The sequence below is a fragment of the Lontra canadensis genome, unplaced genomic scaffold (assembly GCF_010015895.1).
Source record: "Lontra canadensis isolate GAN:19392208 unplaced genomic scaffold, GSC_riverotter_1.0 scaffold23, whole genome shotgun sequence".
NCBI classification, from domain to species: domain Eukaryota; kingdom Metazoa; phylum Chordata; class Mammalia; order Carnivora; family Mustelidae; genus Lontra; species Lontra canadensis.
The window spans coordinates 12,922,014-12,939,765 of NW_022631017.1; the positions used below are offsets into that span (position 1 = coordinate 12,922,014).

The window sequence follows — 17,752 nt, forward strand, 5'->3', positions numbered from 1 at the left end:
ATCCAGGTTCTCTGCTTGGCAGGGAGCCTGCTTTCCCCTCTCTATCTGACTGCCTCTCTGCTTACTTGTGATCTCACTCTGTCAAATAAATGAATAAAATCTTTTAAAAAATGAAAGAAAAGAAAAATAAATAAGAAAAAGTTTAATTCCCATTGAAAAATCTCTGCCCCAAAGCATTATCTTTTGTTTTACTTTAACCCTTTACTGACCATCTATTTATGCAAATTTGCACATCTCTGGGTGTTTCTTCAGCTATGGAAAAAAAAGATTTCTAAATTATCTCTCTAAATGCTGTTCTCTAATGATTCAACATCCTTTATTTAAATTTGAGATCTATAACTGCTCCCTTGAAGTTAAAAAACTGTTGGCTGTTTATCAATTTTTTTTTTTTTTTTTAAGACAGGGAGACAGAGAACAGACACAGAGAGAGAGAATTTCAAGAAGACTCTATGCCCAGCACAGAACCTCACACAGGGTTTAATCTCATGACCTGAGCCAAAATTAAAAGTCATTCAACTGAGTGAGCCACCCAGGTTCCCCACTGTTGGCTGTTTAAACTAAAAATAGTAACAAACATGGATTTATGCTGGGGTAAAAGTAAAATATATGACAGCAAACACACAAAGGATAATAATTACAGTACATTGTCATAATTTTTTTAAAGATTTTATTTATTTATTTGACAGAAAGAGATCACAAGTAGACAGAGAGAGAGGAGGAAACAGGCTCCCCACTGAGCAGAGAGCCCAACACGGGGCTTGATCCCAGGACCCTGGGATCACGACCAGAGCCGAAGGCAGAGGCTTTAACCCACTGAGCCACACAGGGGTCCCAGTCATAATTTTTTTTTTTTTAGCTAGGTTCCATGCCCAGTGTGGAGTCCAGTGCAGGGCTTGAACTCACAATCTTGGAATCAAGACCTGAGCTGAGATCAAGAGTCCGATGCGCAACCAACTGAGCCACCAAGGACCCCTTGTCTTAAAATTTTTAATTCATGAAATAAAATTATTTTGAATATTGACTATGATAAATTGAAGGTTTCAGTAAAAAATGAATATTGTATTCCCTAAAGCAACTTAAAAAAAAATAAGTAGACATAATTAAAATGTCATGAGAGGAGATAAAATGCAATACTAAAAATGATTTTATTCACCCTCAAAAATGGAAATAAATAGATGCAGTAAAGAACTGATGAGACAAATGGAAGTCAAACATCAAGATGATAAATTTTAACCCAAATATATCAATAATTATATTAAATGTAAATGAACCAACATCCAATTAAAAGACAGAAATCATCAGACTGCATAAGAAAACAAAACCCTATATGTTGTTTACAAGAAACGTATTTTAAACATAAAGACAAAAGCTGAATGAAAGTAAAGGGATGGATAGAGATGTGCCGTATAAGCACTAAGCTTAAAAAAGCTGCTGAGCTATAGCAGTTATCAGAAAAGTTGTTCCCTAAGATGAAGAGTAATACTATAGATTAATGAGGGTATTTTATCGTGATAAAAGGCAATATAATCAAGTATATAAATAACAATATAAGCACAAAGCACCCAGACACATCAACTTAAAGAGAACTACAGACAAATCTACATAGTTGAAGACTGTAACACCTCTTTCTCAGTGACAAATAATACAAGTAGACACAAATATTTTAACTACGCTGTCAACCAGTTTATGTACTTGACAGTTATAGACTACTATACCAAACAAAAGTGGAATAAATATTCTTCTTTAGTACACATGGAACATTCACCATGACATACCCAATGGTAGGCCATAAAATAAGCCTAAATAAACGTCAAAAGACTGAAATTATATGGAGTATGTTCTTTGACCACAATGACATTAAATTAGAAATTAATAGAAATAATACCTAAATAATCCCAAAATACCTGAAAACTAAGCAACATACATTTTAAAAATACGTGGGTCAGAGAAAACTAATAAGGGAAATTAGAAAATATTTTGAAATCAATGATAATGAAACACAGCATAGTAAAATGTATAGAATACAACTAACATGGTCTTTAAAACAAACTCACAGCTTTAAATGTCAATATTATAAAAATATTAGTGGAATGATTTGAACACAATGACTTCTCCTTTCATCTTAAAAAACTGGAAGTATAAGAGGAAGTTATATCTAAAATAAGTAAAAGAGAAAACAGAAAAATAATACTGGAAAGGAGTGAAATAGAAAAAGGGAAAAACATAGAGAAAAATCAACATAACTAGAAGATAGTTATTTAAAAAGATGGATAAATTTGATAAACCCTTAAGAGGAGTGATCAAGAAAAAAAAGTACAAATATCAGAGCTATAGAAGGACATCACTACAGACCTTATAGACATTAAAGTGATAACATGGGACTATTACTAAATTTAATTTAACAACTCATTCAAAATGGATAAATTCCTTAACAGACATGAATTATCAAAATTGATTCAAGAGGAAATAAAAATTTAAATAACCCTATATTCTTAAAATATATTAAATTTATAATCAAACAATTTTCCACAAAGAGAACTCCAGGCCCAGATGAATTTATTGGTGGATGCTATCAAAACTTAAAGAGGAATTAATATCAATGCTATAGAAACATTCAGAAAATTGAGGCAGAGGGAATGCTTCCTAAGTCATTTGAAAAGACTACTATAACCCTTACTAAAGCTTTCTACATGAAACCAGAATAGTGAATTTAGCAATGAATAAAGGTACAAAGTCAATATACAAAAATCAATTGAATTTCTCTATACTAGCAATAAGAATTTAGAAAATGTAATTTTTATAAAAACGCCACTTACAAAGCACAAAAAAAATCAGATATTTAAGGATTAATTAATGAAAGATACACAAAACTTCTACACTTCTACACTGAAAACTATAAAACACTGCTGAAAGAAATTAAAGAAAACCTAAATAAATGGTGAGAGGCATCATTTTCATTGACTGGAAGACTCAATATTTTTGATGTCCATTGTCCCTAAATTGATAAGAGATTTAAAATACTAGCAGGCTAGAGGCACCTGGGTGGCTCAGTTGGTTAAGCAACCGACTATTGGTTTGGGCTTAGGTCATGATTTCAGAGTTTGAGATCAAGCCTCATACCAGGCTCTGCGCTCAGTCCAAAGTCTGCTTAAGATTCACTCCCTCTCCTTCTGCCTCTCCCCCTGCTTGTATGCACTCTAAATAAATAAATAATAAAATCTTTTTAAAAAAATTCCAACAGGCTTTATTTTAGAAATTAGTGAGATGATTTTTAAATTTGTTTGGAAAGGCAAAGGATGAAGAATAGCCAAAACAAAAATATTAAAAAAGAAAAACAAATTAAGGACTTAATATTAACTTTGTTTTTTTTTTAATTTATAGTAATCAAGAAAATGTAGTATCCACATGAGACTAGACAAATTATCAAAGGAACAGAATAGAGTCCAAAAATAGACCCAAATATACTCAGTCAAATAATTTTGAACAAGCGCACCAAAACAATTAAATAATGAAAGGCAAATCCTTTTAACAAATGGTACCGAAGGGGCACCCAGGTAGCTCAGTTGGTTCAGCATCTGACTCTTGATTGTGGCTCAGGTCATGATCTCAGGGTCATGAGATAGAGCCCTGTGTCAGGTCCACACTGGGCATGGAGCTTGCTTAAGATTCTCTTTCATTCTGGGGCACCTGCATGGTTCAGTCAGTTAAGCATCTGCCTTGGCTCAGGTTATGATCTCAGGGTATCTCAGTGTCCTGGGATAGAGCCCTGAGTAGAGCTCCCGGTTCAGCAATGTGTGTTTCTAGCTCTCCCTCTGCTCCTCCTGGCCTCCTTGCTTGTGTGCTCTTTCTCTCTCAAAGAGATAAATAAAGTCTTTAAGGGATGCCTGGATGGCTCAGTCAGTTAGGTTTCTGCCCTGGGCTCAAGTCATGATCCCAGGGTCCTGGGACTGAGTCCCATGTTGAGGGGGGGAATCCATGTTCAGCAGGGAGCCTGCTTCTTCCTCTCCCTCTGCCTGCCCCTCCCCCTGTTGTGTGAATGCTCTCTCTCTCTCTCTCTGACAAATAAATAAACCTTTTAAATAAATAAAGTCTTTAAAAAAATTTTCTCCCATTCCCTCTGCCCCTCCCCCTACTCTTGTTCTCTCTTTCTAATGAAGAAAAACAAATGGTACTAGAACAATTGGATATTCATATAAAAAGGAAACATCTAAAAACCAGTATCTAAAAGTCATATCTAAAAAACAATTTTGGATGGATCATATATTTAAATATGGAAGCTAAAACAATTTAAAAAGCATTATAAAAAACCTTCACAACCTTGGGATAGACAAAGATTTCTTACAGAGGTCACTGAAAACACAAACCATAAAATAATTGATAAATTGAATAAGTAAAAATTAAAACTCCTGCTCACCAAAACACACTACCAACAAATATATAGATAAGTCAAATACTGGGAGAAAATATTCACAACACCTATATTTAACAAAGGACTTACATACAGAACACATAAATATCTCCTGCATCTCAAAAATGAAAAGCTATATAGTCAATTAGTGGGAAAAATATTTGAATGGCCACATCATGAAACAAGACAGAGGATCATAGGGTAAGGGAGGGAAAAATGAAACAAGATGAAACCAGAGAGGGAGACAAACCATAAGAGACTCTGAATCTCAGGAAAAAAACTGAGGGTTGCTGGAGGGGGAGGTAGGTGGGAGTAATGGGGTTACTGGGGGATGGACATTGGGGAGGGTATGTGCTATGGTGAGTGCTGTGAATTGTGTAAGACTGATGATTCCCAGACCTGTACCCCTGAAACAAATAATACATTATATGTTAATAAAAAGATGATATATAAATAGTCAATAACAAACTAAAAAGTAGTCAAAACTGTTATTGTCATTATCAGCTGTAAATTAAAAAGCACAATGATATACTGCTACATACCACAGTGAATGGTGAAATTTAAAAGATTGCCAAAGGGTGACTGGGTGGCTCATGACCCCAGCTGAAAGCTGGGGTCATGATGCTGGGGTCATGATCTCAGGGTCCTGGGATCTCAGGGTCATGATCTCAGGGTCCTGGGATGATCTCAGGGTCCTGCATCGGGCTCTCTGCTTAGCGGGGAGCCTGCTTCCTCCTCTCTCTTGCCTCTCTGCCTACTAGTGATCTCCCTCTCTCTGTCAAATAAATAAATAAAATCTTAAATAAGATAAGATTGCCAAAGCCGACTTTTGGGAGGATGTGGAAGAACCAGAACTTTCATAGATCTCTGGCAGGGGCGGGGGGGGATGTAAAATGGTATAAACCCTTTGAAAACCAGGAAATTACTTAAGAAGCTAAGCATATATCTTTCCTATCACCCAGTGATTCTACTCATAGGTATTTATCCAAGAATATGCCCTCAAAAAAACCTTGTATTTAAGTAATTTTACAGTTTTATCCATTATAACCAAAACTGGGGAGCAATTTAAATATCCATCAAGAGGAGAACAGGTATACAAACTATGGTCTGTTCATGCAGTGGAATTCTACTCAGCAATAAAAAGGGAAGATTAATACACATGACAACATGGATGAATCATAAAGATATTATGCCAAGTAAAAGAAGCTAGACACAAAAAGTACATAATTCAGGGGTGGGGGATGGGGTTAGAGACTGGGAAGGGGCATAGGAAAATTTCTGTAATGATGGATATGTCTGTGTTTTAAAATGTATTTGTCAGAACTGATATACTGGAATGCTGAAGGTCTGAAAATTTCATATTATGTATATTACACTTAATTTTAAAAAGCAAAGATGTGGGGGGGAAAATGTATAGGAAAAATACTAGAGGGAAAAAAAAAACAAAACAGCGCTCTTAGGAAAGATATGGGGAAGCCAACAAGAGAACTGGGAGCTTAGTATAAGGACACAGATGGAGAGAATAATTCATGTGCTTCTTTCCACTCCGGTTTTCATGTGTGCCATACGGGATAATTTCTGCCCAGCTCTATCATATACACTCTGCCTTGTTAAGAAAACGAAAAAACACTTCCATCCATTTCTGGGCTCTCGAGAAGCATCCTTCTCAGTGTCTCCACTGTACTCTCTTTCTGCCCCGTCATAGGATTCACCATATTCCACTGTATTTGTTTACAAACCTATCTTTCCCCACAAGCACAATGCCTGCAAAAATAGTGGACAATTCATAAATGTTTATTGGGAGAATAAATGAATTCTTGTGCATTATCACATAACTGAGGTCAAGTAAGTTCGTTCTCATTCTGAACCAACTGTTTTCAAGGAGATTATTTACCTCTGCCCCCGAAGAACAGCTGCGTACAGGTGAATACATTGACTGTCTTGAACCAACCAATACAGGAGCCCATCGCTAAGGTCTAAAGTTAGAGCAATTACCTAAATAGAAAACAAGGTGAGAAAATGAATCAAATACATGTCTGGAGGATACCTTTGTGAATAAGTCATACTTAAACTATAGATTTCTCTTTAACATCCTCTTTGGAATAATAAACTCAGTAATTTTTACCTTTCATCGAATATAAAAATTACATGAGTGTGCCTCGTTCTATGCAATTTGGATATAGACACTGGTTTCCTAAAAACCCTCAAAATGCAGAGACTTCTATAAATTCAGCTCTGGTGGTTCTCAAAGTATGATTCTTGGACCCACAACATCAGCATCACTTGGAAACTTACCATAAATTCTCAGCCACACTTCAGGTCCTACTGAATCAGGAATTTCGAGTCACTGTGTTAGACTTTACCTAAAGCTAGCCATAACTTTGGACCCCGGCCAAATAAGCCAATGAATTTCATTTTCATTTAAATCTGTTGTTCTCAAACATGGATGTACATTAGAATCACCTGCTGAGTTCTTAAACCCCCCTCAATTCCCAGAGTGCCTCCCATTAAATTTTAACCTCTGGAGATAGAACTGCATTTCCAGTGTGTTTTCAAATTCTCCAGATAATTCTAATATGTCACCAAGCTTGAGAACCAAAGTCTTAAGCCATTTTCAATTATATTTTCTGTTCATTACAACCAAAACATCCTGACACATTTAAAAAATATAATATACACAGGGGTTTTATGTGTTATAATTTAATAGAGTCGTGTATATATGAAGTTCTATTTCCAGTTCACATCTGAAAACCACTGCTTACTAAACTTCCCTCGTCTTCTTGTTATAGTGCCTGTCTTAATTTTATGTTCAGTTGTCTAGGTGAGGCCTGAGGAAAGACTGCTTCTCCTATGAAATAGACTGCATGGACAGAAGTTACAACCCAAGGGAACTCTTTTTCTTTCTTTGGTGTTAGAAGTATTTTTCAAACAAGCTGAGATTGCCAGGCGCCTGACCTCAGAATGATGGACGGGTTCTAGAACAGACCTAGGGACTAAGAGGGATCAAGGATTAAAGTTGACGACTATGTCTTTAACAAGACGCTGAAGCAGAAAAACAAAGATGATGAGCCAGGGAGAAATGTAAAAAAAGAATACAGCAAGGTATCCAAGAACTAAAAATCCTTGCTGACAGGTTCCCCAAGGCCTGCTACCAAGGCACATGACTGCAAGGACCCCCAGCTATCATACACAACAGCCTTCTGACTTCAAGGAAACTCAACCTACTTTCCCACTCGATAAAAACAAATAAAAAGGGGCACCTGGGTGGCTTTGCCTTTGCCTTTGCTAAACCTTTGCCTTCGGCTTGGGTCATGGTCCCAGGGTCCTGGGATCAAGCCCCACATCGGGTTCTCTGCTCAGCAGAGAGCCTGCTTCCCCCTCTTTCTGCCTGCCTCTCTGCCTACTTGTGATCTCTATCTGTCAAATAAATAAATAAATAAATTTTAAAAATAAATAAATAATTTAAAAAATAAAAAAATAAACACTATTCGAGCAATCCCCAGCTTTTGCGGAGTTGTATCATGTCCTTGCTTCAGGCTAAAAGAAATGTATTGACTATTGTTTCAGTTGGAGTGAAATCGGGTTAATCCTGTTTGTTTATTTATAATGACATGCCCACGAATTTTCCAAATTAGGAAGTCTCTTTTATTTCTTGAAAAGGAATATTCTACAACTCCCTGTTCTGGAATACAACAAAGGATTCGAGCTGTAAGTAAAATTCAGGTGTTGGGTCATTACCCCATTCCTTGGCATCAATCCTTTGGGCCCATATTTAAACAGAGCCAGAGGATGTTCCGTTTGTCTTTGGTAACCATTGTTATATTTAATAATGTCCATGGCTTGGGAATAATCCCTGTGATCGAAACTAAAAGCTGGAGGTTTAATCCTGTGGTAAAATATACTACACGCTAGGAGCCGGCCTGATCCATCAAATGTGGCAAAGGGTATCACTTTAGATGAATATCTCACAGCATTCTCCCTTTGAATCACATAAATATCCATTCTTCCTCTAAGTAATTGTCTATTTTATTGTATCTGTTGATTGCAGAGTATCTCATGACTCCATGATAAATCTATGAGTAATGTATGAAGGAATGACAGTGAAATGGAGAGTTTTGCTCTGTATAAATGTGTTACCTTAAAAAACCCACTAGCATTAATGGAAGCAGATGAGTAAGACATCAAACCATGGACCCAGAACACAGATTTGTACAAGCAACAACATTCACCAGCCAATGAGAGGATCTGGAGTGGGGATTTAGGGAATGGTGTGTTTCCCCAAACATGCTGAGTAATCTAATTTCTCACTCCTTTTCAGAAAAGTCCCCAGAGCCATTTTAGAACTTTCCTGTGTGAATATGTCTCAAATGACCAGATTGCAGCGGTGGGGGGACATTACTGACAAAGTCCCAGGAATAGACAGAAAGTTACTCCTGAGATAATATCTTTCATATGCCTTTACAAAAATAAAAGTGCTTTGTCCTCTCACCTATTATTGAGGCATAAAAAATATGCTGTCCTGTATTCAGACTCAAGTGACTCCAAAGTAGAATTAAGGGATGTTTTTATGATTTGACAGAAATGACTAATCTCTGGATATGTGTATGAATCTTTATTTCTTTTCAATATCTGTTTTATAATCTGTATATGCAAATAAGGTCTTCTAAATAGTCTAGGAATTATAGTCCACGTATGCTAGAATTGGGATCATGTGGCTCACAATGTGTTTACAAATAATCCGGTATGTCTATATTGTGTGTATTTTATCTCTACTGGCAGGAAAAAAAGATTAAAAATGAGAAAAATTTTAAGGAATATCCTAGGTCAAAATAGTATGAACGTTTTATTTCTTTTTCATGCTTTTCTGTGATTTCTAAATTCCTATAGTAAACATGATCAGGAAACACAAAAGTCAAATAGTTAGATGAATAGCTACAGGGTCTTGAGAAAATAGGTATTGCTTCTAGAAGTTGAAGATCAAGAGAATGAAAGTAACATGTGTTTAGATACATTTCTATATTAGGTGTATTTTTCAGATTTAGTTACAGTGATAAGGACTTAACTATGGAGTGGTTACCCCGTCCCTGGAACTATTCTCAGTATCTCCCATTAATTATCTCATTTAATCTTTTTTTCCCCTTTTTCTCTTTTTTTAAACTAACATATAATGTATTATTTTCTTCAGGGGTACAAGTCTGTGAATCATCTGTCTTACACATTTCACAGCACTCACCATAGCACATATCCTCCCCAATGTCCATAACCCAGCCACCCTATCCCTACCCCTCACGCCCCCAACAACCCTCAGTTTGTTTTGTGAGATTAAGAGTCTCTTATGGTTTGTCTACCTCCTGATCCCATCTTGTTCCATTTTTTTCCCTCCCTACTCCCCAAGACCCCAATAACTCTAAGAGGTAGGACAATTGCTAATATTCCCATTTTTCAAATAAGGAAACAAAGAGAAGTCAAATAATTTGCCAAGGAGCCACATAGTTTTTATAGCAGTCAGTACCCAAAATTGATTGACTATAACAAAATATCTAAGCAATCTGTACCCAAAAATGATGGAAAATAATAAAACATCTAATTATTATCCAACAAGAAACTCTAAAATATTCAATACAATTCCTGAGGTCTCTAAAAACAGTCAGAAATTAAAATGCTTTTAAGTGTCAGTCCATTCAAGATAAAGCAAATTACAAAATTCTCCATACTGTTTTTTAATTTATTTAATCCATTATGACAAGTAAATGAGACTTAGAGAAATTTTGGTTATACCAACATCTCAGTATTTCCTTTTAGATTCTACCTGAACTATTGTCCTAATTACACAGTAGCACTACTGAATATTAGTAAGTGATCAGATCCTATTTTTAATCCATCACCTTTCTCCCAGAAATCCAAGACTGTGTATGTAGTACAAGGGAACTTTCTCCATTTAGCCTGGTGCTTTCCACTGAGTATAGTGTGGTCCAATAGAGATAACCTCCAACTGAATCCACTACTATGTCATTCACCAACAACTTCACATGAGTCACAATGTCTGTGTGCCCTGTCAACAGAGACTGCCTTTGTATCTATAAAACATAATTAGATGATTGGTTAATAATTTTCACATGACATGGTTATTTCTGAGTAGTTTATTGCAATCATTAGTAAATTGCTACATTCATCCAATCACAAATATTTATTAGCACTATGTGCTGGGTAATGTGCAAACCCTTGGGAACATACTAGTCATGAGGAACACCCTTGTGGAGCTCATCTCTTTTCATGACCCTAGAAAAAAGCGGAGCAAATTGATTTTGAGTTAAAATTCTTCCTTAAATTCTTATTCTTCCTAATCATACAACCAGACAACTGAAACACTGCTAGATCAGGATGTATTTGATTGGAGTCTTGAGAAGATGTACACATCCTGATAAATGATGACCTCTCTCCTTGCTCATGTCTATCAATATATTTCCCTGATAGTAGTTACGGCCATTACTGCATACCTACTATGTGTCAGGTGGTGTATACTTTTATCTTCAAAATACTAGCTTTTGTAACCCTAACATTATAAAGGATTTCTATTGCAAGTTAACTGGTTTCAAAGCAGTAATTTTTCCTGGAATTAAGCAATTTTGTAAGAGACAGAGCAAATACTTGAAAGCTGTTTTTACATCCACTCTTCTACTTCTTCCTTCAAAACTATTTTTAAATTAATACCTTCCAGGGAGCATTCTCAAATTTACTCCACTCAACTCCATTCCACCCACATAACATTGGCGCTTACAGACTATACCACATTGCTTTGTCTCTAAACATTGCTTTGTATACTTCTATTATTGTATATATGTATTTGATCTCATCAAAAGAACAACGGCAAGTAGTGATGGTTTTCACAACACTGAACATACTAAAAGACAGTGTATTTTGTACAATAAAAGGATGACTATGTATGTGAATTGTATCACATAAGGTTGAATTTTTTAAAGCAGGTCCATGTCTATTATTCACTTTATATTCCCTACCATGCCTATCCTCATGGCTCTCAACACATTGGTAATAGATAAATCATTGTTGAATGAATAAATGAATGGATTAGAAAATGATTCCAGTACCATATTTCTTGATCGGTCAGACCAGTATTCTCATCATTAACCACCTGTCTCTTCAAAGTGGACTACTACGTCGATGTGCAGGATGTCTTCATTTTGCATCCAGCTACACTTCCCACCTACTCTGCCCTACTCTGTGTCCCCAGGAGCTGGTGCTGTAGACTGCATTAGCTGGACTCATTCTCTGGCTTCCAAGGACATTCAGCCAATGGAAGCACCGGCAGAAGATCAGAAGGCAGAAGGAAAGAAAGATTGGGGTCCTTCTACCCCCCATGTTGTGCTTTGGCAGACCGTACCTCCTGACAGTGGCTGGCTCTCAGGTCAGCAGCTTCTGTAGCTCCAGCCTTCATCAGATTCTTCCCCTCCAGCCCCCACATGCCTGAAGGCACTTATATCTTCCCACACTTACTAGCCGGGGCCATGCTTCACCATCCTCTGTTCATTTTCCCTAACCCTCTCCACACCTTTGAAAACAGTCCCTTCATTGGGTTTCCTTTAATCATGCCTTTGGAGTGTGTTACCTTCCTCCAGGACACGGACCCACAGATGAACATTTTCATATACTTAAGATATTATTAAAAATACATAACTAGTGTACCAAATAGCAATTGAAAGCTTCCTTTATGTATAATCCCTTTTAATTAAAAAGTGAGTAAATTTGAGTAAGATGAATATTAAATAAATAATAGCACAGGTGGTATACAAATATGAAAAAAAAATCATGAAAATGACATTTAAGTCACTGGAGGATAAGTATTGTGCTAGAGCATCCAGAATGCTGAGCTTTAACTTACCACGTATGTTTTTCCAGCCCAGTAGAGAAATTGACCCAGCCAATCAAAAGCTAAAGCCCCTGCTCCTGCAATGTTGGATATGTGATAATGTTCTGAGATATCCGTCCCATTCAGCAGCCACACGTAAACATCACCTTTCATGTCGCTGTAGTAGAGGCTGTTGTTATACCAATCCATGTCTCAAAACAAAATGAATTGGTAGCGGTTATTTCTCGTGCATTCCAGCATAAATGCGGTGAGTCAACAAATCACACATATACCTCCATATAATGTTAAGGCGCACACTAACATGATACTCATTAGAACTTCAGGGATCTGTGAGCCATGTTTCAATAGTGTTCTTTCAAAATCTCAACCCCCAGGACTAGGGAGAGGAACTGATATTCACTGAGCCCCTCCTCTTTGCCAAACATGGTTCTGGGCACTTAACATATCTCACTTAAATCTAAAAACAAAGATATGAAGTAGGAATTATCCCCATTTTTGACTTGGTAAACCTGAGACTCAGTGAGATCATCTGTCCTGCCAGAGGCCTCCCCGATGAAAAGAGTAGGAGCCCAGATTCAAGACAACTCCAGCACATCATTCTTTCTGCTATGACAACTGTCCTCTACTGGTCAGAAATGTTTTACTTTGAGTGGCCCAGCAAATAGAACAAATAATGCCCATGATTAGAGAGATGTCATCTGCAGGCAAGCTCACTGGTCATCATCTCACAATGAAGACTTTCCTTCATCCTTCTAGGCAAAATTACCCACTTATTACTTAGTAGACCTCTTTGTCAAGAAATTATTTCTTCTACTTCACTCAGAACTTCACGCAACCATGCCTTGCTTCAGTCTTATAGCAAACATAGTAAATCACTTAAGCAAGCTGTTTTAGTGAAAGCAGATAGGCGGTTACCTCGAGATAACATTGAGAGGTTCAAATACAGGAGAACTATATCAAAGCCATACTGAAATGGGCATAAATCAATAAATAGCCTCACATTTTAGGAAATAATAAATAACATCCATATGGGAGAACTGACATTTTCTTAATGGCATCCCTGGCTATGTAGTTCAGTCCATGTTTTTTCCTTTCATTATTGACCTAATACCAAAACACTCAGTTCTTTGAACATACTGAAGAGCTTAGGAGGCCTTATATGTAGAAATCTGACATCCAAGTGAGCAAGGATTTGGTGTTTACCTGATACATTTCCTATATCAGAGGATAAGAATTTTCCTGGGCCAAAGCTATTCAGTGGTTTACTCCAAAGACCATCTTCTCTCACAGCCATGATAAATGGTGGTTCTGAAGCTGTTTGGTAAAAAGGAAATTAAAAGAAATATCACAGAAAACACACATTTTAAGGCACACATCTCATACCCTAAGATTTTCTTTATAAAGTAAAAGACTATCAACTTCGAAAAATACAGTGGAAGGATATGAGTGATTACATCTGTTTAACAGAATTATCTGTCATGTTAAATATATTTTCTGATTTTTACATAAATAATTGAAATTGAATGTGAAGAGAACTGTGTGGCAATGTTGCCTCTATAGCAATGTCATGGTCATGGCACAATTTCCCCTCCCCCTTTGGCTGCTGGTTGCCATGTTTCCACGCAGAGCACCCAGAAGTCATTGTGATAACAACAGCAGTATAAATGGTATAATTCTCTTTCCATGTTCTTTCAGCCAAGAGGGTGGAGTTCAGCATATTTCACCACCCCTTGCTCTCTCCCCGTGACCTTCAGAGTTCAAGGGGTATTATTGCTTCTTAAACCATAAGAAAGAAGAAAGCCATAAAGAAGAAGAAAATTATATCATTTCCTTAAAAATATCTTGAAAAGGATAAGATAATAATTTAGAAACATAAATTAAATATCACACAATGCTGTATTTGCCTTCCTCATCCAGATAATAAACACAAAATCAAGAGATCCATGCATCCTTATTCCAGTTTCTTTACCACACTGGAGTTGAGGAGTCTTAAGGACACAGGGAATAAACCTACGTTGTCAGTATTACTCCCTGAATCCAGAACATGTTCTCACCTGGCACCAGGGTTGTACCCACTGAGGGCTCTGACCAAGGGCCTGGCCCCTTGGGAGAACTGGCTCTCACAGAAACCTCGTATTTCGTAGCACTCTGCAGCTTGGGCACATGAAGTGTGGTCCCACTGATGTTCGAGAAAACATGAGTGATTTCAGGAAAGTCTTGGGTTGATACTTTCACCTCATAAATCCAGTTCTGCCAGGCAGAGGGGCCTAATCAGAAGAGTTAAACAATAATACTCACAAGGATGCAACAGGCAAGAGCAAACAAAGGGTAACCAGTGACTTCATCTACAGCTTCATCTTGAGTGGAAGGGTAACAGGCCAGTAAAACATGCTACCCCGCTAGGTTGGTCTGACGATACGACTAGGACACTGTCCGCTCCAGCCACACCATAGTATGGGCTCCCTTGAAGGGGACACCATTTCCAACAAATCAGAGTCAAAGCTCAGTCAAAGCTAGATGTGTGGCTGCATAAAATTATCAGAGGGGTGTCAAATAACACCCCCAGGTGTAGTCATGCTCCTAATGAACAAATGTTTAATGATGAATCTCTAATATAATTCTCAATGTTTGCACAGCATCTTCCTCCTAGAAGCCCAAACTATACAAAACCAAACAGCAACAACAAAAATTGTCTCTAAAGTAGTACAAATATACAGCAAACGGACATAATTAGCTTTGTCTTCAAGTCAAAAATGGCCCATGTTTGCTAAATACTCCAGGACCAGAAGTTGGCAAACAACAGCCCACAGGCCAAATCTGCCTGTTTTTGTCTATAAAATTGTACTGGAACGGCCACAGTTCCTCATTTACATATTATCTAAGGCTGTTTACACACTCAACGACAGACTTGAGTAGCTATGACAGAGACCATATGGTCCACAGAGCTGAGCATATGTACTATCTAGTCCTTCCTTTAGACAAAAAGTTTGCCGACCTCTATGCTAGATACCATGCTACGTGGTCTACTGACGCACTTTAATTTAATCTGTGTGACAATCCCAATGAAAGATAGAATTAACGTTCCCATTTTCTAGGAGTGAAAACCAATGCATGGAACATTTAGGTAAAGTGCCCATGGATTATTCTACTAAAAAAGGACAAGACCAGCCATTGAATCCATGCAGGCTGGCTCCAAAGCCCACCTGCCTACCTTCCACACACACCACCTGTCTGGAGATGGAAGTTCAAGTTCACAGAGTTTTAGGAAGTTGTTCCAATTCATGCAAGGTCTGGATGGATACAAATCTTAATCCATCTGCTCTATCCCTCTGGCTAACATATTCACTCAGACCAGAATGTTAGTGCCTGCCTCCTGGAAGACATTCAATAAATGTTGCAACTACTGTGTTGGGATATACCCAAGAAATATAGACGGATGTGTGAAACCAATAGTGTGAAACCAATAAACGCAGAACAAATGTATAAGCACTTTTTCTGGACCTAAATAGCACTTCTGGTTGATGACTGAATAATCAGTCACATACAGTTTCTCAAAAGTGAGTCACAATGTCAAGCAATTCAGACTTTTCCTCCTTCCAGCAATGCTGGGGAGGGGCACTCACTGGCTCCTATGGCGAGGGCAGGGGGCTTCCATTGAACCAGGGCCTGGTGGGAGCCAAAGAGCACGGAGAGCTGTTGCAGGCGGCCCGGCAGGGGGTGTGGCTGAGCATAGGAGCCAGAGATGACCAGGTTACCAAATCCAAACTCTTCTATGTGGCTCAGGTCACATCCCACGATGAACTCATTAAAAGAGAGAGAGTCCTGCTGGAAAACAGCCTTGTCATCTGTGACAAGGAAGTCGTAGTTTTCACATGCAAAGCTCTTCACATCAGCAAAGGAGACATGAGCTAGGACAAGGTGGGAAGCGGAGCCGTCCAGAAACGTCGACATGAAGACACGAGTGGTGTCATTGAAGTAAATGATTCGTTTGGACTGGGGCTTCACTGCAAAGTCCTTCAACGCGCAACTCTCCACAATACGTAGGGCTTCTGAGTCCCAACCAGATGGCACAGGGAGGGCTACCCTATAAATGCCATCTTTCAGGAGATAAAAGACATACCTGACATGGGATCAAAAGAAACCTGATGTGATCCAATGCAAGCGCAGATGAGTAAGCTCAGCCCCCTGCTTTGTCCTGTGATGCGATCAGAACCGTTTATCTCACCAGTCGCTAAGCCTAGGGTGTCCCAAGGTGCACAAGGGTAAAGGTACTTACTAAAGATATGCACTATTCAATTAAGTTAGAAGCTGGAACACTAGAAAATTTCAGCCTTGCTTACAATGCTTTGTCTTCCAATTAGATACGTGACTTTATCAGGAATCAGAATTTAAGAACAGAAAGGGTCTTCAAGATTTTCTAATGAAGCCTGCTTTCAAAGGAAAGCATAGTATATAAAAATGACATGGCTAAACATGTCATTTATTGTAAAACACTTTTCTCCAAAATGCACATATTCTGAAATCTAATTCTTTCTATACATTTTCCCCAAGCACTGTGAAGGATAAAATAAGAGAAAGCAAAAACGTTTAACCCATTTTTCAAAACCAGTTATTATTTTGCTATAAATATCTAGCAAAATTACCTTGCATTTTATAGTGGGCTACGTTCCTCATTTAATATTTACAATTAAGTGGGGCAATAGAGCTACCATTTTACAAATCATGAAGAAATACCCCACAAGACAGCAAAACAGCTGGGATGGACCACCCAGGTGCTTGAAGCAACCAGTGGAAGAATTAAAAACAAAACAAAACAAAAAAAACTACCTAATTTGGAGCCGAATCTCATGATAATGGTGCAGGTGCATTATTAATAATGAAACAGAAAATATCACCAAAATATTTCATTGATAAACCAAATCTGTAAATAATATTTTTAAAAAACATAAAACTATTAATTTGGTTGAAGCTAATTTAGAATTTGTGATCATGGAAACAGATGTTAACAAAAGTACACTTCTGCTGGGGCACCTGGGTGGCTCAGTCAGTTAAGCGTCTGACTCTTAATTCTGGCTCAGGTCAAGATCTCAGGGTCATGAGATCAAGCCCCACATTAGGCTCCACATCGGGCATGGAGACTGCTTAAGAGTCTCTCTCTCCCCTTGTCCCTTTGCCTCACCCCATCCCCGTCTCTCTCTCAAAAAAAAAAAAAAAAAAAAAGTATACTTCTTCTTAGTAAATCTCTCTTCTCACAACCCCGGGAACTGACAGGATTACAACCTCTCATCACAACTGTCAAATTATTTTCCTTGTCCTATTCAGTCCACCCCTGTTCTCCTCCATGACTACTCCAAATCTTTAGCAATATGCTCCACCCCTGTGCTAAAATAACATACTGAAATATAAATTTTATGTTGAGATGTGAAGCTATGTCCTTTTCCTTAAGAGAGGGTTGTAGC

At 37.8% G+C, this 17,752-nt stretch overlaps 1 protein-coding gene across 2 annotated transcripts in view; it reads right to left on the bottom strand.

The window, feature by feature from the left end:
• Positions 1 to 17,752, bottom strand: part of ROS1 (ROS proto-oncogene 1, receptor tyrosine kinase) — a 111,293-nt gene that overhangs the window by 64,407 nt on the left and 29,134 nt on the right. For both annotated transcript variants that reach the window (XM_032862387.1, XM_032862388.1), the window contains exons 13-18: positions 15,917 to 16,413; positions 14,348 to 14,560; positions 13,497 to 13,607; positions 12,306 to 12,484; positions 10,294 to 10,485; positions 6,303 to 6,403 (exon numbers count right to left, since the gene is read on the bottom strand). In XM_032862387.1, the coding sequence (XP_032718278.1) occupies positions 6,303 to 6,403; positions 10,294 to 10,485; positions 12,306 to 12,484; positions 13,497 to 13,607; positions 14,348 to 14,560; positions 15,917 to 16,413 (1,293 nt within the window). The remainder of the gene's footprint in view (positions 1 to 6,302; positions 6,404 to 10,293; positions 10,486 to 12,305; positions 12,485 to 13,496; positions 13,608 to 14,347; positions 14,561 to 15,916; positions 16,414 to 17,752) is intronic.